This window comes from Solea senegalensis, linkage group LG12 (genome assembly GCF_019176455.1).
Source record: "Solea senegalensis isolate Sse05_10M linkage group LG12, IFAPA_SoseM_1, whole genome shotgun sequence".
NCBI classification, from domain to species: domain Eukaryota; kingdom Metazoa; phylum Chordata; class Actinopteri; order Pleuronectiformes; family Soleidae; genus Solea; species Solea senegalensis.
The window spans coordinates 18,225,150-18,249,070 of record NC_058032.1 but is presented as its reverse complement, the minus strand read 5'-3'; the positions used below and the strand labels follow the sequence as shown (position 1 = coordinate 18,249,070).

Here is a 23,921-nt window from a genome sequence, read left to right as displayed (position 1 = left end):
GAGGGTCTGATGAGGAACATCGACAGGTCAGTGAAAACATCTACATCGAGTACTCAAACACAGCATGACTAAACTGACAGGACAGGCAGGCTAAGGCGGGGCTAACTGCACTGTACCAGTTCTCTTATAGATGGGAGGCTTCCTGTAGATGTTGGGGTCTCCTGTGGCTGAGGAGAGAAAGAGGAGATGAAGAGGTGAAACGTGGGGTGAAAGGAAGGGGGTGATGTGTTGTGACAGTATGAGGGACAGAGGGAGGAGGGAGGGTTGTAAAAGAAGGTATAGATGCAGTGCAAGGGGATGAATATACCAGAACAGTCATGTGTGGTATAGAAAATATGGTGTAGTCACATTTGCACACATCCCTCCTTCCCACCAAACTTCAAGTGACCTTTCTGAATGTGTTGCAGTACCAGTGAGTGATGGCGAATACAATCAGTCAAATATCTAGATCAGAGGTGTCAAACTGGCGGCCCGTGGGCCACATGTGGCCCCCCAATCAATTACATGCGGCCCACCACTTAATATCATAGACGTGATGGAATATAGACAATAATACTAGTAATACTTTATACTTATATACTTATATGTATATGTGTATATACAGATATATTTATTTTGCATCATACAAAGTATTTTTTTTGTCAAAACAAGCACTTTTAATTTGATATTCTGTTCATGAATTCATCAATGCCTTCATTGCGATATCATGATGGAATATTATGTTATAATTTTAAGCTCATATTGCCCAACCACTACTAGACACTTTATTTTTCTCTAGTCCGGCCCCCTCTAGACGCTCATTGGCCCCCAGGTCATTTTGATTGTGACACCCCAAATCTAGATTGTGAGTAAGGCGGTGAGGAGATGAGGAGTCCTACCTGGTACATGAAAATGTTTAGGGGGCTGGTTAGTGGTGGGTGTGCTTGACCGCCCTTCTTGGCTGTAATAAGGTGAACTCCTGCCACTCTCAGAGCCTGTAGCCAGCCGCAGCCAATCACAGCAAAGAAAGTGTGAGCATGAAAGAAAGACCTCAACACATGCAGATGAAAAACCTAAGCAGCCTAAATGTTCACTTTTACACTTGTGTAATGACCAACATTATTGACGTGTTTGTGGTTGTTACAGTCAGTGCACACATGCAAGAGTTCATTGAAATGACAGCCAAGGAGCAAGTGAGCATATAATGAAGCCAAACAAGTATTTTGAAGAGAAGTGAAAGACCGTCTGCCCAAATGTGGCAAATCTTGAGTTGTTTTTACAGTAAGAGTGGGAATGAAAGAGGAAACTGAAACAGCTGTACTTGAATCAACAACCACATAATCCAACTCTCCTAAACACCACCCTGGAGATGATTGATTCGTTTTTTAAAGACAAAAACTGAAGACAGTACAGTACAGGAAGTTCTGCGAATTATAATTTCTTTAACCAGCTTAAGTAATGCTGCACTCACACATACTGTAACAGATAGACAATCAGTGAAGGCAGGACAGTAAGCAAAACTAGACAAGGTAGAACAGAAGGAACAACTTCAAAATAAAACAGGAAACAGGAACAAAAAAACAGACAGAGAACTAAAAACCTAGGGTAAAGAAAAAAGTCCAAACAGAATAAATGTTCAACAAAAAGTGCAGGGGGTCGTGACACAGAAAGTGCTGGTGATTTCCACTGAAATGCTGCTAATTCACTGGAAACAGGGCAGCGTCACATGCTGCTGAAGTGAACCGCGGCTCTGTTGCTTCGATTTGTTTGCACAGGGAATGTAAAAAAGGTTTCAAGCGTCAGTGCGAGCACTGGCCAATCAAATCAAACAAATATTCAGTCACTGCTGATTTACATTTAAGCTCAAACAGTACATTGTAAAAGTCGAGATTTCCATTAGGAGGATGTTCTCTGCTTTACTGGCTGTTTTCTCTTGATTTTGTTTGTTTTTGTTAATTTTGTTGGGGTCTCAAAGTGGCAGCCCGGGGGCCACACGTGGCCCTCCAATCGATTTCATGTGGCCCTCCAAACAATATCAAGTTGTAACAAGTAATTTCTATATTTTTTTATTTTTAAATGAATTGATTAATTTTGCATCATAAATATGTTTGTTTTTTATAGTTGCGTATTAAAACAAGCACTTGTATTTTGACGGAAAAGCTCACACGAGGCAATAGAGTGCATATAAAAAAAGGAATTAATACAGCATCATTTTGAGCTCATAACATTCACCGCAACTGCTTTTGCTTTTCCCAAAAAAGGTGGGCTTCTTTTTACTTGACTGGCCCCCGACTGACCAGATGAGACCGTCAGTGGCCCACAGGTTATTTGAGTTTGAGACCCCTGCACTAAAGCAACATTAGCAACTCTTGCTACAAGACAGGCATTGCTTTGTTAAAGCAGAGCTATGCAGGATTTTGGCCCTAATTTAACAGCTTCTGAGTCATTTTGATCATTAAATGGATTGTTGCGGTGAGATTGAGGGCTGGTTCCACTCCCCCTACAGTGTTTAGTGGAAAACCAGGCTTTCAAGCTCAGGGCCACCGACCCAGTGTCCTCAGAATCACCTAGCCAGATACCCGCTACCAGATAAAGGCAGCGATAGTGTTATTTTAGACGAAGAAAGAAGCAGAAGAAATCATGGCCGGAGAAAACGAGGAAGAGGAAAACGACCATCTGATTGAGGGAGGAGCCACACATGAGTAAACATCAGACCGGCTTTTTTCAAATGGCAAGAATTGAAAACACAGAAGCATGCAAAATGGATGCTGACCGGCATGAACGTGGCTCCATGGCCTATGTTTTGTGTTGTGATTCCTTAAAAACAAATGCACATGACCAAGAGAGGGGGAGGAAAGGGGGAGTGGTGAGTTTTTTACACAGTCAGGATAAAGCGGTAGACAATGGATGGATGTTTACGGTGCTGTCGTAAGAATATGTACTCCAAAACTGTAGGGGGAGCTCTGTAGTGATAAAGGCAAAAAAGTGACCAGCTTCTCGGCACCGAGCATCCGTGATACCCACCATCAAGTCTTAATGTGACAAGTACCTGTGAGTGCACAGTAACTTCCTGACTAACTGTCCACACTGGTTACCTAGCAACTTGATCTGATTTTACTACTGTAGATAATTTACATTGTGCTGAGAGGCTGTGGGCAATAAATGGATACTACAGTGGTATCATCCTACCATCTAATTGTTACCAAGAGACTGGAACAGACTTTTTCCTGAAATGTAAGAGACCTCACTTTGAATGAAATCATCCCCACAGTTCAAAGACAGTTCCTCCACACAGAGATTTTACAGTACAAGTGCTTATACTGTAAAATATATATTCGTTAAAAACATATTTCACAATATCCACAGCCTGGATGATCAAGCTCTAAGGTCACGAACGCTATGTGACTCACCAGGGTAGGCATAGTGCTGTGGGGAGCGTGGCATGATGGGTGACATGCCTTGACGACTGTATGTCGGTGAGTCTATATAACCTGGACTGGAACACCTCCTGTGCTTCAAATCCAGACTGTCAAAGTCCTAGAAAGAGGGAAGAGGGAGACATGTGAGGAGTGAAAGAGGAGCAGAGGACAGCGGGGAGACAAATATCTCAGTGTCAGGTTAAACTGACGGGTCACTTGGTAAAACTTGTTAGGAGTGCTCTGCTACTTACACTGGGAGGAAGATCGTTTACCTGAGAATAGGGAGACAGCGTCCCAAGTGACTGGTGAGTGAGTAGAGAGAGGAGAATTGTTATTTGTGCTGAAGCAACAAAAACGACACAGCATACAGTATGTCATCTTTACTGACAAGACCACAAGACAAATGTCTATTTAAATTTTAAAAACAGTATAATTATCTCTAGTCACAAACTAATGGACTGCCTGAGAAGATAGATATATAATAATCATGTAGGGTCAGCAGGCTTTTCATGATAATGGACACGTTTTTTTTCCTAAAATGTCAGATAATCTTATTCATAATAGCAAACAGCAAAATCCACCCAACTATAACTACTAAATCTTCATACTGATTGTTTTCATTTTTCTTGACATAACAGAAAAATACAAACAAGATTGAAAATACTTTTCACATTAAGTTTGTCCAACACATTGTTCATTATACACTTGTGTGTATACTATGTTTTTACCAGTAAGACTGCTGATAGTGATGTGATACAACAACAATTTTTAAATCAAAATGTCTGCTTTTTTGAATCAAATGTCATGAAATTATGATGGAAACAACACACTTTTGTACAATAAAAAACAGTTTTTCATTTCCAATACTGATACCACAAACTATGTATGTACCTATACTTATATCACTCTGATACAATCATTTGATGATACAGTCATTTCAAGCTATTTCAACAACATAATTATCTAACTGTGTAACAAATATTAATATATAATTACGGCCCACATGACTCTAAAGCTCAAATGCTGTTGTTGATTTTTATTTAAATTTTTACAGACTGTGCATAGTAAAGCATATATATATATATATGAATATATTTATACACTTATATGTATATATATACATATAGATATGCGATATATATATATATCGCATGCTTCATTATGCATATATGTATACATATATATGTGTATATCTATATACATATATATATAGATATACATATACACATATATATATACATATATAAATATGTATATATATATGTATATATATACATTTTTTCCATTTTTATCCGTCCGATATCTGATCCAGTGATTTTGACCAGACATGGACCAGCCCATTTCAGTGAGCCCAACAAATGCTACATGTCTACAAAGTTACAAACACAACAAACTTCTGATTCGAAACACCACTCAAAAACTGAATTAAGTGTTCGCTCTGAAAAAAGACTATTGACAGTAGTACCTCCCCATAGCTGTAAGTGTCTAGCCTGTCATCAGATGTGTATCTGTGGTAGGGCTGGTATATGAGGTCAGGCTGTTGGACCTCGTATATGGCCTTGATCTTTGGCAGGGCAGCTAGGTCCTTATAATCTAGGATCTCATTCTCCACTGTGGCCTGGAGAGAGGACACACACACACACACACACACACACACACACATACACCCACCACCGACAGACAGAGACAACATCAACCACATGGACGACGTAGAATGGAAAATCCACCGGCAGCTGCGAGATGATCATGCAGTGGTGAGCGGAGAGAGAGAAAGAGCTGATGAAGCACACGCATGTCTGCATGTGCACATACAGTCTGTGTGTGTGTGTGTGTGTGTGTGCTCATCAACATAACACATGTGCGCTGCGGAGGCCGACAGCAGCGTGCGCTGTTGACCTTCAGGAGCTCAGCATGTGTGAACATGTATTAGAGGATAGACTGTGGACAGCCAGTGTGCTTACGCTGCATTTCTCCCTCATCCATCACCTTAAACACAAAGCTCATTGATTATGAGAAGAGTGCAGAGCAGTGGTGAGCAGTGACTCCTGCTCGCATGCAGACATGCAACAACACTCATCAAGCAGAAAGAAATATTAACACCATTGATTGAGGCTTTGTTTTGGAATGGAACCAGTCCATTGCAAACTCAAAGGGCTCAGCATAGTTATTAGAAGTCTTCCTCTGGGGGCTATTAATGTCTTTACAACATTTTATGGAAATCCAATTAGATCTTGTTAAGCCTATAGTTCACGCTACACGATTTTCAACCCGATAACCCAGTCATGTCTTGCAAGACTTGTCATGTCTTGGCTAATTACGCTTCATCACCACGTGATCAGCAGTCGCTTGGAGTGAACTATTCAAAGACAAGGCCGACTGAGACCTGCCCATGTCTGTCTGATGCAAGCTGGAAATTTGAGTCAGGCCAAACCAGCCAATCAGAAACCAGGGCAGGGTGTGAGCGGCTAAAAAAAAGGGTGAATACAACATAAAAAACAATCACACATCCTCATTAAAATAAAGGTTTAGTGTAGATATGATTGCAAGCTAATTATGCCTGGACTGACCATGTCGTACCAGCCTTTATTCATATGGTGGCTCGTGGGCCACATGTGGCCCAAAAGCAACCTCTTCATGGCCCAGCTTTTCACTTTCCCTCAAATATTACAAACATTTATTTCATTTATTTTAAAGAGAAACAATAGTTACAGCTAATACTGTGCACTTGTTTTTGTTTTGATGCACTTTTCATTTTATATATTTTTATTACAAATCGGAAAACATTATTGCTAGCATACCAGAGTCTGCTGGGGTACAACTCTTTTATTATTTTAGCACTTTTTGATGTGCCTGGTTTTAAATGTGTCATCACCTGCTGCTTACTGGCTGTAGAAAATGTCTTGTCCAGCTAAATTTCTGGGTTTGAAAATGCTCACGTAGTATGAACTCACAGCGACTACAAAAACATTGAGTAATGTGGGATGCACAGCAACTTCGACTCTGAAAATCATGTAGTGTGAAATTGGCTTTAAGAATTCTCCGTCTGGACCAAGAGTGCAGGACTGAAGGACGGTCTGACACCAAGATTACATTAAATTTTAATTTACAAGTCTTCATCTCTTTGTGGATATGAGACTGATCTTGGTTTCACAGTGAGACAACGGGAAGAAAAAGATGGAGACTAATGTGTTGGTTGTCGAAACAGTTGTTTACCTTGCAACTAATTAAATCATTCTATAAATTCCCATATCAGCTTGACCCCCAACACACCACTGATAACAACAACAGAGCAGAGAGGACACAGACAGGTGAACAGGCCAAGGGAGTGAGGAGCCTTTTAGGTTGGTGTCTTCACACAGTGTGTGTTGTGTGCTTGTTTCCCCGGTGCAGAAATCTGTTTCTAAAACACGTCATTATGTTATAATCCTCTTCACGTCCAGATAGCCATCGATAAAAGAATCTGGTGTAGTGGGTGAAAACTTTACAGTATAACAGGCTGCACTGGAACCGATGCGCCGGACAAATCCCACCCTGTCCTCAAAACACACAGAACACACACTGCCTGAAGTCAAGTGGAGGAAAGACAGCTTTGTTGACAAGGACTACATCATGATACTGGTGTGAATGGTATAAAGAATTGACTGTGATGCTAATGATTTAGGAAATATCTGAGAGTTCAGGAGCTCATTCAACTCATTCAGTAACAGACTGATCCATCCACACTACAACCCAGAGCCACATCTATATTTATATACCTTCTGGAACCTCTTCCTAGAACCCTTGGGGGTCCCTAAGACCTGCTGTTGATAACCATTGATCAAACTACTACAATAGTTTATGTCCTGTGGAACATAACAGATATCAGATGTGCAAAGATGGATAAGGACGGACTTTTAGGCAGAAAGTTTCATTTTATAAAGTTAGACAAAACTAAAGTGTGTGTGTGTGTGTGTGTGTGTGTGTGTGTGTTCACACCGCTGTGTGACCCATTTTGTAATTTTCTTTTTTCCCCAGAAAGTGGTATTTATTGATGGCTATAAGGACGTGTAGAATATTTCAATAAATAAAAATAAAAAGTGTTTTCCAAATCAATTACGGACTAAAGCTTTAAGGGAAGATCGTGGTAGTAGCAGCAGAGACTGACAATAATCTGCAGACTCATAGGTCACTTACACATATAACCCTGCTGGGAGAGCCCACTGAGGAGCCTGGTGGAGAGATGGAGGTCTCTGACAGGCGTCTATGCTGTGAGACATAAAAACAGACAAAGTAGTGGAGGGGGACCAAAGAACATAAAATAACAGTGCTGTTTTCAATTTATTTTGACTTTTTGCATTTCAAACTCTGCCTCACCCTGAGTCTCCTCTCCGCCCTGGCAGCCTGCTTGCATAATGGGTGCCACACCTCACATCCTGTAGAGGAGACATGGTGTCATGTCATGCATATAATCTACAGCATGTCTGTGTGTGTGTGTGCGTGTGTGTGTGTGAGATGTGGATGCGTTGGCATCAAGTTTCACCTGTCAGGTACATTTCCTCTCCCTCTTTGAACATCATGTTACAGCGGACACAGCGGGCACAGGTCGGATGATAGTGCTTCCCTCCTGCCTGAGGAGAGGAGAGAGGAGAGGAGAGGAGAGGGAGAGGAGGGAGAGTACAAGATGTAACTGAATATCTATGAGACGCTTTTATCCAAAGCGACTTACAAAAGTGCATTTAAACATTTGGGTACATATAAGAGCTAGAAGTAAGTAAGAGCTTCAAGTAGAACAAACTATTAAGTGCTAGTCATAAGTGCGATGTACAAGTTTTTTTTTCGTCTTAGTCGAGGTAGAGTCGGAAGAAATGTGTTTTTAGTCGGCGTCGGAAGATGTGGAGGCTTTCAGCTGTCCGGATGTCGATGGGGAGATCGTTCCACCATTTGGGAGCGAGGACAGTGAACAGTCTCGAGTTCTGCGAGTGCCTCTGCGATCCTCTCAGTGAGGGGGCAGCGAGCCGGTTTGTCGATGCAGAGCGGAGTGGGCGGGCTGGGGTGTAGGTTTTGATCATGTCCTGGATGTAGGCTGGACCGGATCCGTTTGTAGCATGGAACGCAAGCACTAGAGTCTTGAAGCGGATGCGAGCAGCTACCGGAAGCCAGTGAAGGGAGCGGAGGAGGGGTGTAGTGTGGGAGAATTTTGGTAAGTTGAAGACCAGTCGAGCTGCTGCATTCTGGATGAGTTGCAGAGGTCGTATGGCGCATGCAGGAAGACCAGCCAGGAGGGAGTTGCAGTAATCCAAGTGTGAGATGACAAGAGCCTGGACCAGAACCTGTGCCGCCTTCTGGGTTAGAAGAGGCCGAATCCTTCGGATGTTGTGCAACATGTATCTGCAAGATCTAGCTGTTGCAGCAATGTTGGCAGTGAGGGAGAGATGGTCGTCAAGTGTCAGAAAAGTGTTTCCAGAAACTAAATGTTTATCTGCCAATTGTGTCTCCACCTCAAACCATATGTTTCCCTCTTTATATCACATGTCCACCTCATAATGTATATGTGTATAATGTAGTTTTGTCATCATGCAGCACTCACATGATAGCGGCTACCACCCATTAGCTATAATTAGAGCAAAGAAACCTGCAGGACAGTCACACGGAGAACATGTGGAGTGTATGTATTTGTGTGTGTGTGTGTGTGTGTGTGTGTGAGAGAGACACACAGGGGAAGAGGGAAGTAGGTGGTCTTGTAAGTGAAGGGCACATGAGTGAAATGCACGTCCTTGGACATTCAGAGAACCTCAGGGGAGCACAACACCCAGACACCCGCCGTCCAGTTCTCAGACATGTGATGTCTGATGACCGAGGTGTGGTTCCCTGTCCCATCACCTCAGCTTTCCCTGACACACCATTAGAGAATGTCTATTTATAGAAGCACTGCTGACATACGGTCCGTGTCAAGGACACCTGAGCGCTTTCATCCCCACACGCCCGGCATGTGTGTCTGAGTGCAGCGGTGGTAGTGATGGTGGGAGAATGTTATTTTACACCGCTGTGACTTTTCATGCTTTTTCATAAAACACACAAAAACGACACTTTTCATCGTGTCTAAGCTGCATTTTTACTTATCCCTGCTCTCAGGTTACTCTGAAAGGTAAACCAGGAGAGGACGCAGCATTTCTGTCTCCTGCTTTTCCGAGCAGCAGTGTGTTTACCGAATCCGGTCTTAAGCGATCAGCTCAGTGGCTGCTGTCACCATTTCTAATGAGGCTCCTATTCTCCCCATTGACAGTAATAGGCTGCTATATTTATTGGCAATTAGGGAAGTGAAGTGAAGAGAGAAGAAGAGAAGAAAAGGAGTGGAACTAAAGAAAAGAGGGTTTTATGCCCCCTCACTTTTCGTCTTCCTGTTTCCGTCTCCTCTAAAACGGTTCATGAAAAGAGGAACAACGTTTGGCTCTGGACTGAGGAGAGAGACTGTGGAGCAACACAACCACAGACACACACAGAGTAGTCTGGACGTTCAGGAAAGGAGAGTGTAGCTGAGGACATTTACTGTTCTCTCAAAGGACACTTTATGTTAAGGTTTTTGTACGGTGGCCGACCGGGGCAAACGCACTGTGAACGACCCAAAACACTTGCAGGAGGAGAAACGAGCTCCAAAACACTGGGTCGCTCGGGTGCTTGCAGTGTGTTTGCCCCTGTGGGCCACCGTATTTTTGCACTTAAATTACATGAGACGCTGAAAATAAATGACTGTAAGATCCTGCATCTGCACATAAGGACATAAGGACAAGTTGATTTATTGATGAGTCATTGATAAATAGAAGATAAAGTGGTTTCAACTTTATGAATACTATTTTGTAATAATATTCTGGGGGCTGGAGAAACAAGTTATAAGAAAAAAGTTGGTGCAAACGATCCTTTTTGCATCTTACATTTCATTTTCACAAAATTTGGACAATGTATTTGGTGATATTGTGATTTAGATAATTATGAGAGCATCTTGGAGTGTACGTGTAGTTATTACATATGGGTGCTCTCATCACAGCGCATGAATATGGCTAATAACTGTATATTCTCTACTGCTCTCTGACCGCCCTCTGGCTTCTTTTCCCCTCACATACCTTATTCTACTAAGTGTATTTGCAAATAAATTAGAAAACTTAGATTTACATTATGGATTCTGAATACTAAGGGGGGACATATTCATTACCTTTTTTTTGATGAAACATGAAATGTTCAAATTGTGCATCAACAACAACAACTAAATCAATTGCTAAGTCTATAATACATTGAAAAATAATTCAGTAATGATTTTCACTATCTTTGATTAGTAGGAATATTTATAGAAATTCATCTTAGTTATCTGCCATTAAACTGAAAATCAGGAACCAAACAGGCAGCACCGAGGGCCTAATGCTGGATGTTATGAAGAAAAGGTGACTAAAAACCTATTTACCGTGTCATGTGACCTAAAAACTACATTAATATCAAGTGCCAGACTCAACATGTGAACATTAAACTCATGTGGAACATGTTTATGTCTGGGTGGTGAATCCTCCGGGCTGTGAACTCACATGCTGCACTAAAGAAGCTCTTTCATGTGACATCAACATTTGACAGGAAATCAGAACACCATACACAGACGGAGAAGAGTGACAGACACAGAGAGAGACTCGCAGATAAAGGCTGATATGTCCCCATGTCTATAAATAGTCCAGAGAGGCAGACAGTCAAGAACAAAGCACTTTACACCAGACTTTCTGACAAGCAAAGGCAGCACAGGGAAAATGAGGCCCTGTGTGTGTGTGTGTGTGCTTCTGTCTGTCTGGCACAGTTTTACTACGCCTGCTCCTTTTCCCCTGGACCCAGTTGACAGAAGACGCCCCCAAGAGACTCATCCAAAACATTTAATTAGCATCTGCACTTTATCGCTCCCCTCATTATTTTCCCTTCACTTCTCATCCGTTTGTCCACCTCAGCATCGTCTCAGCTCGCTCTCCTCTCCGCTCTCCACCTCTCTGTGAGGTTACTTCAGTGTAGACCCATGTTCTGATAATGGTGCATATATGATCCTCTGTTTGACCACGCTAACACGCCACAGTTAAACGGATTCTGATTCACCAAAGCAGGGGAAAAAAAACCCCACCTCTCTCACTCCTGAAAACCCAGCGGGGCTGAAACTGAGCTGAAAATAAAATGAAACGGCTGCTTTCTGATAAGGCTATTTGCTCTCCGTCACAAGAGTCGGCTCACAGATTTATAAATCTCTCTTTGCATCATCTCATGTTGAAATCTGGCTCCAATTCTCACCTCCAGAACGCGTCCACTGATGTATCTGTTGCAGGTCTCACATTTCACCCCATACTGGGCGTGGTAATCTGCCTCGCAGTACGGCACTCCATCTCTGGAATATGGAAAATAGACATGAGTCATGTGTAATATGCACTTTAACTCATTTGGAGGAGTTGAATCTGTGCCTTGTTTCTCCATCACACACTCACTTGCTGATGTATTCCCCTGTGAGCACCATGTTGCAGGTCCGACATCGGAAGCAGCTGACGTGCCACTGTTTCTCCAGCGCCAGGAGAGACTGACCCTGCTTGATCTCGGCTCCACATCCAGCACAGTCTGGAGAAACAAAAGGGAGCGTGTGATGAAGAGGATCAAGACCAAATGTTGAACGGATGCAAGCAGAAAAACAGAAGCAGCAGAAAAAGGTGTAATCGAGTGAACTGTGGTGTGAAAGTATTTCTTCCTACAGCGGCCGTGCTCCTAAGTGTAGTCTTCTACCCCAATGGCACAGAAAACTCATTGATCAACAGCAGAAAAAACTCCCTCCCATAAAACCCTAACCTTAACCACAACCACAATTCTAATCTCACATGAGAAAATCTTCCTCAGAAACAAGGTCCTGCCTCATTAGGGCCAGGTTTTGGTCTCCTTGAGGACTACTGGTCCTGACAAGGTCAGTGTTTAGGACAGAAAAGGTCCATATGTATACACACACACTCTTCCCCCAGAAAGACGCCCCAGCTGGCGTTATTGACCATGTCGGACAGTGAAGAGGCTGCACAATGATGCACAATTGCCAACTGTCCAAATGCTCCATTTGTTTCCATTTGGAGGATGTTTGGCTCAGCTCAACCTTTTCTGACCATGTCACTGCCCCCGAGAGGAGCCTGCAGCCCCGAGGGACCACTTCACTCTGCCCTGTCAGCCAGAGACAAACCGTTTAAGAAAGGGAATAATGGCTTTACTTTGTTCAGTCCAAATACATCTTCATTCAGAGGAGATAGTGTGAGTCGATGAGACACTACTACTACTATTACTACTACTGAGACATTATGAATTAGCATTTTTAGCCACCGGATGAAATTCATCGTTCATTATGTTAAGTGACAGAGCAGAGTTACAGCAAAGCTCAGTTTAAGGGCCTGTGAAATGAAAAATACCTTTTCCCAGTTTCAGTTCTGCATCTGTGTTCCTTGTTCACATCATTTATATTATTTGACAAATGCACATAAATATATATATCACAGTGTCATGCACTGAAGAGCATTTAAATTGATGAAGTCTTAATTTATTCATGAATTCTGTGTCCGAGTGAGTATAAATTCCGCCAGTTCCCGACGAAGGCGCAGGTTGTGGTGAGAAGAACACAACAACAAAGCGCAGGCTGTTGTCAGGACTCTCATGTCAAACTGTGAGTTACTGATAACGCTGACTCTTCCACATAAGCCAACACATTCAGCACACTTGGCTACAGTAAATGCCATTTGATATCCACAACAATTCCCTGTAGAGGTTTTTCAGACACTCAGATTCTTTACTGTAAATATGAGTGTGCTTTCTATCATATTCCTGTAGATATTGAAATGCCTCACTTTGTCTGACATGAATCCAGAATGACTTTCAAACTATTTGGTCGTGAGACGCGATTATGAACCTCTGCAACATAACTCCTGTGCTGCTGCTGTCAGGTGGAATAGTGACAACAGTACCTCTATCTCCTCAAGGGTCTACCGTGACACAGTCCACAAGCATCACGCACAGCGCTTCAGTAGCAGTGATTGACAAACTCCTTGCCTCGCTTCCCGATGACCTATGACCTCGCGCGGCGCTGTGAACGATGATTGGTCAGGGTCAGGCTTGTAGGGTTGTCAGTCTCCCCCCGAATAAAACACGGCAATAATCTGTGCCACTGTGACTGATAATCTGACATGGTGACCTTTGTGAAAGACAAACATATGGTTTAGTCTGATCCTGGCACAAAGTGAGCGACAGTTCTCTCATGAGGTACAGGACAAAGTGACGAGTTGCTCATTTTATACATATTGCTCATAGACTTATGAGTAAACAGTTAACCTGCTAAGTGTAAAACAATTTTGCAAGCATTACATTCTATTTCTTTATATATACATAATATAATTAGGTTTGTGCATTTACCTATTAAATAAAGGTTTAAGTGATTCAACACATTAAAGATCGTAGATCTTAGTTTTAAGTGCAATTTGAAAAAGTCTCCCAACTTTTCTGAAAGGGGAGTTCATGTTCCAGCGACTTGAAATCCCTTGAAATAATCATTGTGTACCTTCACCACTTCTACACGGGGCTTGTAGCTACATTCTGCTTGTTTGGCAAAATTATGGAGGAACACAGTGTTACAGCCAGTGCATTACTTTAAGTGTCTGCACTCGGCGTCCCGTCTCACAGAGAGTGATGAACATGCACCTGGGGAGCGGTTTGGATTTTATTCTCCTGAATGGAACGATCTGGGGAGGACACTTATTCACAGCCTCTCTGCCATCTGTTATTACCGCACAGCCAGTGAGCGGCAGCCTGCTGTCTATGTGCCACACTTAGCAAATGATTCACTATCCATCACTATGGCTCTGTTGTGAAATGATGATTTGTCATTTTCCAGCTTCACACTGTAAAGGGGAAGAGAATGTATGTGCGGAGATGAGGCCAGATGTGCGGTGAAAGCACCAGACGCTGACTGTGTTGACAGTGATGAGAAAAAATGATGCGTCTGTTTGTGTTGCGTAATTCTCAGCTGGCAGATCAGCTCGACAGGTCAGACTACTGATCTGACAGACACTTGATTAGCTCAATGAGCTAAATGGGCCTCGTGGACATATTGCATTAGACTCAGTGCACAGTAAATAAAATGGACAGACGCGAGACTTACGGCTGGGCCCGTGGATCTTGATCGGTTCATTTGACTTGACGAGTTTGTGCGAGCACTGCTGGCACACGCAGTCCTTTCCGCTGAACGTCACTCTGTCTCCGATGGGGAAGGGTTTACTGAGGAAGAAGAGGAGAGAATTAGAAAACTCCAGTGATTACAGTGTGTTTACATTACGTCCAAGTGTACACACGTGAAAAGACAGACGCGTGCCGACACAAACATGACCGGGTGACAGTCAGACAGGCCGTAATCCTGCTGACACGCGCTGAATACAGTGTGTTATCCTCTATGAACCTGACAGTGCATTTGCTTGGGTTTAATAGGATAGGGACTGTTGCAGGAGCAAGTGGCTGCTCTGTGATTAAAGAGCCGATAATGTGACGCTGCCAAAGGCATCTAAAAAAGAAATCTGGCTCACTGGGTGACAATTAAAAGTTATTAGGGAGAGTGTGTGGACTGCATATGGCTCTTAACTATCCACAGTTTTCCTCAGTGCTTTAAAAGTACACGAAACGCACACACATGCAGACAGTCAGACAACCTGACAGCAGAGCAAAATTAAATTTGCCATCTAAACCCCCGCTCCTTCTTCCCTTCTGCTCTTTTGAAAAGACAGATTGATTTCTTCATGACTGGGGAGGGTGAGAATGGACGTGGAGCTAAAAGGCTTAGGGAAGGCTGTTTAAAAGACATAGATGGTGGTAATCCTTTTAGCCCCACTGAGGCCGAGAGCTGGAGCCAAGACCCAGAGGGAGGCTCGAGTCTCCAGCAGAGCGAGCAGACAACACACAGGAGTGCAGTACATTAGTGTACACGCTGACGGATGTACACAGACCTGTGCAATATGTAACTGTGCAAGTCTCATAAAGACTGTCTGTCTGCATGTGTGTAAGTACAGGGAAACGACTGATTTAATACTCGGGATTTTCTATAATTAAACGTCGCAATAAAAATGAAGCTCTGTATGTTTTTAGGTGTTTTTGATTGAGGACAAACTATGTTAGACAAATCTCTTGGGATTCTGATAAAACTAAGAGGCTTTATACAGAACAAATGTTTCCTGAAGTTGTATTATAGTTTAATCTATGCATATATAACATCATATTGACGAAAGACAGATACAATGACTGATGTCAATGACTCCACCTATTATTATTATTATTATTTTTTTTGGTAATTATAATTTATTTGCTTAATCATGTCAAGAAAAATGTGGATGCATCAAAATTCACCCGAGTTATTTGCAATTTTGCACCATTTCATTTGCATCACTGCTGTTGTGCAAAGGTTTACGATCTCTTTGTAAACTCAATCCTTTTTTTATGATTTCATTTTAAGCATTTTGGTCAGTGGAGTGAACACAGAAAGCAACGGCTTCCAAGCGTGACGGTGCATCACAGTCTCAAGCTCAAATTAAAGGCACAAATTGCAAAGAAGTGAGTTGGTCTGACCTTGTCTTTACCCGTATGTTGCTCTCACTCCCTCTTTTACCTTGTCAGCCTTTCTCAGCGCTTTAAAAATGGACACTGTTTACATATTTAATGCATGTTTTTTTTTTATGGTCACAGACATAAAGCTATTTCTGGGTTTAGTGATATACCCAGTGGCTTTGATCCACTCTTTTTAAAGCGGAACTTTGCAAGTCTGGTGGCTTTTTTAGCCTCTCACTCCCCTACAGTGTCATACGTATTTTTAATAAATAAATATCTATCCATTCATGGTTGTAAAACCTCACCAATGATGCTCCCCGCACTGGGAAGAATGAATACAGCTCCCACAAAACATTTAACCATCACAATAACTCTGAAGCTGTTAAATTAAAGATCCCATTGCCCGGAAGTGCCAATTAACGCTGCGTTTTTGTGTGTATCTGCGTCATTACCTTGTTTATGAAGCCCTAAAAGTTCAGCCACTGATTGTTTTCCTGAGCTGTAAGAAGCGGAACGGCACTTCCATTGACTTGTTACGTAACTGGCGAATTTCACCACTCCTCTAAACAGCAGCGCCTCCCAGTCCTATGTCTATGTCTCATCTCACATACAAGTGAGACAGGACCACGCTATGGCCGCTTTAAGGTAAAAATCCTATAGTTTTGCTTTTAAAAAACAAAAAGAAAGAAAGTAAGGCTCACTATCTGCCTTCATCAGAGCTAAAGCCATGACAACAGAGAAGAAGAGAGATGATGATGACATTAGGGATGGAGATGGAACGCAGAAGATAATTAAGTGCAGTTTGATGATGGCAGGAATAATGAGGATGATGAAGAGGATGAGCGGGGCAGGAGAAGAAAGACAGGAGGGGAGGATGAAAGAAAAACATGAGGCAGCACAAGAACAGACTGTGAGCAATGTGGCACAGGGCTGTCAGAGCAGGGAAGAAGAGATTCAAGAGATGAAAACCCTTCGGCCGCTCCACGTCTTTTCCACATATGCTGACACACACACACACACACACACACACACACAGACGTTACTGTGCCATGACTGCTCCACTGACTGTCTCATTTAGTGTCAGTTCAGTTCTCTTGCCAACGGCTGCTGGGTAAGACTGTGTTTACCAGCCAGTGTCATTCAGGTACATGACGACAGACAAATACCTCTACTCTCCTGCAGGGAGGGACGGAAAGATCATTCCTATGACACAACAAACCCTCAAAACACAACAAAACAGACATGAAGAGAGACAGGTGTCCCCACATACCACACATACATGTACGAGGACAAAACAACTTTAATGAAACATGAAAGACCAAGAGGTAACAACAAGGGAAGTGAAATGATGAAATAGAAAGACGACCCATGGGGATACAGACTCTTGGTTCATTCAGGAGCTGCTTAACATTAGTGCTGATGAGGTCAGAGGAGGGACGGCCTACTTCTGCTGAATCACACAGCGTGAAACACAAGGTCAGCTGTCTTATCTTGGAATCGTGTCTGAACTGAGCAAAACGACGGACTGTTCTCTAACAGGCCAATGATGAACTGTGACTTTCATACTCCCTCACAGTACAAAACAACACTGGTGAAGAAACGGATATGGAAACAGCTAAACAGCTAATTGCAGTTGAATTAGTAAATTGCTGCAATTGAATTCTTCTATTTTTGATTGCTCTAACTCAGGTTAGAAAATGTGAGCTGAGAAAGATATTCATAATGACATTTCACAGAATTTCAAAGTAAAAGTGCTTGTTTATTATCGAATGATGTACAATTCACAATAAACATATATATACGATGCAGAAAAAAGGCAGAAATAAATTGTAAATAACATGGACAAATGTATTTTAAACGCTAAGCAAGAACGTCTTATTGTGACTATAATATGAAATAGTCTGTATATTCTATCACCTCACTGGCAGCTGTGCCTCGGCCACATGTGCATGTCACATGTCATTGATTGGGGTCGATGTTTGACACCTTTTCTATGAAAATTCAAAAAATGTAACTCATACATGGTGTTTTCATCATTTTAGTGGAATATAGAGAATATAGTTAATGTTGCATTACAGTGAATATTGAACTGAAACTTTACTCAAAAAGTTGTGTTGCAACTCAACTCACACTAACAATATCAGTGAGAAAAATCACAATTAGATATTTTCCCTAAATGATTCTGCCCGAGAGCATATACAATACACACAGTAGATACTGCAGCTCCTTTTCCACTGGTCAAAACACCATAACACCTTCTAACATCTGGCTTTTGTCTGCAAAGTCCGAGCAAAGTCAGCTACAGACTTTTCACAGGAGACAGATTTTTTTAATTAGGACCAGGTTTTTGGTCCTGATGAGGCAGAACCTAATTTGTGAAGAACTGGTTAAGTTTAGGGCTAAGATTTGAATTGTGATTAGGTTAAGGTTAGTGTTAAGTATTAATTGGATATTGTTAAGGTGAGGAATAATACCTTTTTTAGGCTGTCAAAATGAATGGAAGTCAATGCAGTGTAAGTGTATCCCTTTGTGGACCAAACAACCTTATAAACCATAGAAAGTGAGGACGTTTTGTCTGGCCCTCTTTTAGGGGCCTTTTGTGGGTTAAGACCTGGTTTTAGGGTTAGAGTTAGAATTGCGTTTTGGGTTAGGTTTAAGTTAAGGGTTAGGGTTAGGCATTGAGTTGTGATGGTTAAGGTTAAGGTAAGGGACAAGGGATGCATTATGTCTACGACTGTCTCAGTATGAATGCTATGCCAGAGTGTGTGTGTGTGTGTGTGTGTGTGCGTGTGCGTGTACCTGCAAACGCTGCAGACAAAGCACTTGGGATGGTACGTGCGTCCCAGAGCAGAGACCACCTCCCCTGTGATGAAGCTGTCACAGCGGTCGCAGCGTGTGCCGTACAGACGCTGGTAGTCTGCCGTGCAGATGTACTCGCCCTTCTTATGGAAGAAGCCAGATTGTGCAAGATCACAGTTACACACTGTGGAGAGAACACAGGGGAAAGAAAGCCAGAGATTAGGACACGGAAAACACTGACGCATATTGAATAACCTGTGGGTGTCATAAATGATAAAAAAATTTTTTTACATGCACTCCAAAATTACGATTCAGTGAATAATCTCAAAACACTTGTGTTTCTAACTCCCTCACTCTTATCTGCGTGTGTGCGTTTATGTTCATGTCTTCACTCTTCTTCTAAAGCTGCCGGGGACGTTGTTCAGCTCCAGACAGTGGTGACACAATTTGCTCTGATGAGAATATAATGACATAATGACTGGAAAAGTCATTTTGTGCTAAACAGTGTGAGGAGACCCCACATGTCCTCAGCGTCACCAGAGCATCATGGACACACACATCACACACCAATAAGGAAGACATTTGTGTGTCTCTATATCGTATCCTAATGTGGGCTCCAGCACTTTGCTGTGCAACTGTGAGTGAATTCCACTGAGTGTAACAGTATAGCTAAGAGGCGTTTTCACGGATCAGTGGACAGTGTGGTCACTGCTCTCTGGTTCCGACCTCGTCTCTGCGGTTACACACAGGAAGAGTCGGCAGTTATTAAACCTTCGGCACACAGACGTAAACAGCACGGATGAAGGTCATACACCGTTTGAAACAGATGCAAATTATCATATATGTAAACACACACACACACACTCGCTAAGGTCACTTTATTAGGTACACATGACAATTTATAAAGTGGCACCTGGTGTGGTCTTCTGCTACTGAAGCCCATCTGGTTTAAGGTTTGACATGTTGTGCATACTTCGGTTGTAACTGACCTCTGGCCTCAACATGACATGACAATATATAATAATAATAATATAATGTTTAAATGCACTTTTGTAAGTCGCTTTGGATAAAAGCGTCTGCTAAATGACATGTAATGTAATGTAATGTAAAAGTCTCAGCTCATCTTGCTCCAACAACCATGTCACATCCTTTCTGACGCTTGGTTTGAACCACAGATCGTCAATAAAAAGTAGACACAATCTTCCAGCTTGCCAGATGAGGATATCTTCTTCAAAAGACCATCATGTCAAATGTGTATATTAAGTTCTCATTTAGAGGAAAAGATTAAATACCGCACATATGAGTGGACACCAGTGTGACTGACATTTGGTTTTCATGTCAATTTCCGTTTGGAAAACCTTAACATGGCACGAGCCAAACTAAGTCAAAAGAAAAACTCCAGGACACTTTTTTAAATGATCAAAATGCCTTTAATGTAGTGACATATTCGCTGGCCAAATCCCAAATCTCAAGGCTTCACATTGGAAGTTCAGATTCTTGTAGGTGGTGTCACTAACGGTTTGGTGACCTAAATGAGTTTCTGTCATGTTACTGGCTGATTATTTATAACTGATTTGCAGTAACAGGCACTTGAACATGTGTACCTAATAAAGTGGCCACATCCAGCCATTTGGCCACTCCTGACCAGCCCCAGGTAAGATTTATTGGAAATTAGAAAATAAATGTGAAAAAGTTAACATTAGCGCACGCTTTTATTTTGGCGCAAACTTGTTTTCTCAATTTAAGAAGATACATGACGCTCCTCTAAGATGTTAGCTCATGCTAAAGAACAAAGCTGTGTGTTTAGTTTGTGAGGAACAGGTTGCCGTGTTTAAGGATTTCAATTTGTATTCAATCTGCATTGAAAAAATGGCATACACATTTTCTATTGTATAATCGTGACCTTTGTTCTTACCAGTTGCAGCTTGTCATAATTATAACATTTTCTGCTTTTTGATAAAGAGATTAAATTAATATTGAGCATAATTGCACATTTTCTGTCTCATGTGGCCCCTTGGGAAAACTAATTGCCCGCCCCCGACATAAACAGCCACATTTGTTTAGGACGAACTTAAAGCAACTGATGATATCTGTACCAGAAACAAGAGAAAGTAAACTGCGGCTGCTGCTGCACTTGGCACTTTGATGTGTTGGCGCAGTGATTACAGCGCTGCAGTGACACCGGCACTGTAATTAAACAGCTACAGTGATTATCATGTAACCTACAACTACCATGTACAGTAACACATCAGATTGTAATGATGCACCAGCTGACCAGTGCTGTCACAAGGGAAACATGTGTCTTCATTTCATCCAACAGCTGGTTAGCTTAGTTTAGCATGTATACTGGAACCATAGTGAAGACAAGAGACCAGACATAATATGTAACTATAGATGACTTGAATTAAATATCAATTCATTTCCCAGACTTATATTTCGCAAAAATTACATTCCAACACAACTGCACACGTTACAGTTACATTGCATTGTGTTTTTGACTTAACTTAAGTCACAAACATGTGAAGTATAGAGGGTGTAGTTCTGGCATTTAACAAGACAAGACATAGCAAAACAAAGCCGACAAGCAGCAGACCACATATCGAGACCAGTTCGACAACAAATGTTGGAAGATTTATTGTGTATTTCTGTGTTAATGAGGAAATGACACCAGATGTGTTTTCATGGAGAGGACATTGATGCTATGACATGGCCTTTCCCTCAGCCGAACCTGGCCTTTTTGTGCCTTAACCAAACCACATTCATAACCAGAAAACAATTATATCATCATCATCATTTCCTTATTTACAACAGAAGTGGCAAAAGCCATTTTAACACCATAACTTTGATAAAAGTAACACAACTGGTTCATGAAACATAATCCAGTGTATTAGTAAGGAACGTTGTGTTTTCAGTAGACAATTGAAAACAGCAGTTACTAATGATATGGCAGCAAGTAAAAATGCTGTAAAAACTGGTAATCATGAGGTTACCATGGAAATGAAGTCTGCCCCCACCATTGAAGAATTTTAAAACCCACCTCTTCTCCTTCGCACTTCTATTTAGATTTGACCTTTTTACTATTTCATTATGTTACTCTTTTACTGTTTTACTTTTGTGTTTTAATTGATTTTATGTGTTTATGTTGATTTGCCTTTACTGCCTTTAACTCTTTAAAGCACTTTGGTCAAGCTTGATTGTTTTTAAAGGTGCTCTAGAAATAAAGTTGACTTGACTTAACCCTTTAACCAGGGGAGGGCGGGTCATAGTAGGCGAGAAACAGAGAGAAAGTCTAAATAATATTGTCCAATCAGCAGCCTGAACTGTGACGTTCAGCATCCTGAGTTTCACTGTACCCCCCAAAAAACCTGTAGCCTCGCCCCCCTTGGGGCAATTTCAGTCAGATTGAAAATTGCCCTAGGCGCCCTCATAGACTTATATGTTGAGATTCTTTTTTTCAAATTTTGGACCCTACAATTCATTACAATGGGCTCCGGGAGGGCCAACGTGATTTCGTCATACGCATTGATGCATCACTGAGACCTCCCACGGCCGAGCAAAATTCAAATACCTGAAAAAAATGTCTTTTGCCCAAGTTCCTGAGGAATATCTTTCAATATCCGGCAGTTAATTACAATTTACTGCATGTAAAAATAGTGTATTAATAATTTAAAATTAAGAAAAACAAAGTTGTATTTAGAAAAATGCAAATGAACACCTGAATGTGCGTGTTAAATCTGAAATTGTAACAGTAAAAAAACATTTGTTTGAGTCTTTGTGTCAATGTGCCAAAACAAAAAAACTAGAAACTATGTACACATGTTTTTCCAACTCTCTCCTCTCTGGTGACAAAGACAGATTCTCTGGCGTCCTTCAACAGCCTGAGTGAAATTACCGTAATAACCATGTTGGTTTTCAGAACAGCTTTCAGAACCCATGGAAAGTTTCTAACTGCACAAACCGTCACATTATTCCAGTAATGCAAACTGCACTTGTGCAAACGTGTCGTCTGCGATTCACTCGGTGTTAAACTGAACAGTTGTGGCCTAAAAATGTCATTTTTCCCTTTTGTCTTTTTTTCTTGAAGGGCCAAAGAATATTTTCCATATTGCAAATGATAAAGCTCAACCTAGCCTAAGTTTCAACGAACCTGACATTAAAAGTGAACGATACTGCTAATAAATGGCTGCATACTGTCATTATATGGTCAGACTAGAACCACAGGCTGCACAGGTTCCAGCAGTTTTCAGTATTCACTGACAGGCTGAGAGTTCAAAGACACACACACACACACATAAACCCTTCAAAGGAGTTCATTTAATCTCACGCTGTTTATGAGAGGAGCATATTGACTTAATGGCATAATAAAAGATCAATGGGCCCTCACTTAAAAACAAAACAATATCAGCTCCCACAGGAGGATGATAGACACATAAATCCATCCCGATGAGATGGCACCGTGCGTTTGCAGAGATTGGATGATGAAATGAGACAGTGTGTGTATGGCCAGATATGATGATGGATCTTTATCATTTTGAAAGGTCATTGGCGTGACGTGAGGCAGCTGCAGAAACGTAGGGAGGAATGTGAAGGAAGGAAATGGGACTAAATTAAAATAGGTTATATATAAAACATGTTGTGAGTGCATGCCTGTGTGTGTGTGTGTGTGTGTGTGTGCACATATGCCAACCACATTTCCAGATCTGCTTTACAATGTCACAGAGCTTCAAAAAGTGCAGTTGAAACCAAACTGACTGATGGCCATGACCAAAAACCCAAATCACAGGCTACGTGATGCCTTCATGGAAAGTAAAATGGAAGAGTAAACATTTCCACATCTTCCCATCTCTTCACCATGGAAAAGGAATCTTGAATCTTGAGATGGTGCCTCAGTAAAATTGCATTGAAATATTTTTTTATTATCTATTGTTGATTTGAGTTTTGTCAGTCTGTACCCACACAGATTTTTACCTGACTTGATTCAGCTCAATCAGCTAATGCACTTCATTAGCATAGTAATGCCTGACCAAATCACAGCCGGCCGACTGGACCTGCTCAGGCTGGATTGGACGGTCTGGCAGGATGGTTCACCTGTTCCAGCTAATCACACTGTTTTCTTTTGACTGTATG

General features: G+C 41.7%; 1 protein-coding gene across 19 annotated transcripts in view; it reads right to left on the bottom strand.

Annotated features, from left to right (window-relative positions):
* Positions 1-23,921, bottom strand: part of ablim3 (actin binding LIM protein family, member 3) — a 49,121-nt gene that overhangs the window by 7,685 nt on the left and 17,515 nt on the right. For 4 of the 19 annotated variants that reach the window (XM_044040179.1, XM_044040181.1, XM_044040178.1 and 1 more), the window contains exons 3-14: positions 18,795-18,978; positions 14,566-14,681; positions 11,876-12,002; positions 11,685-11,778; positions 7,918-8,005; positions 7,752-7,810; positions 7,572-7,643; positions 4,864-5,016; positions 3,671-3,700; positions 3,390-3,516; positions 879-974; positions 117-167 (exon numbers count right to left, since the gene is read on the bottom strand). In XM_044040179.1, coding sequence (XP_043896114.1) covers positions 117-167; positions 879-974; positions 3,390-3,516; positions 3,671-3,700; positions 4,864-5,016; positions 7,572-7,643; positions 7,752-7,810; positions 7,918-8,005; positions 11,685-11,778; positions 11,876-12,002; positions 14,566-14,681; positions 18,795-18,978 — 1,197 coding nt within the window. Of the gene's footprint in view, positions 1-116; positions 168-878; positions 975-3,389; positions 3,517-3,649; positions 3,701-4,863; positions 5,017-7,571; positions 7,644-7,751; positions 7,811-7,917; positions 8,006-11,684; positions 11,779-11,875; positions 12,003-14,565; positions 14,682-18,794; positions 18,979-23,921 lie in introns of all 19 variants that reach the window. The other 15 variants (XM_044040176.1, XM_044040175.1, XM_044040177.1 and 12 more) reach the window with 8 other exon arrangements.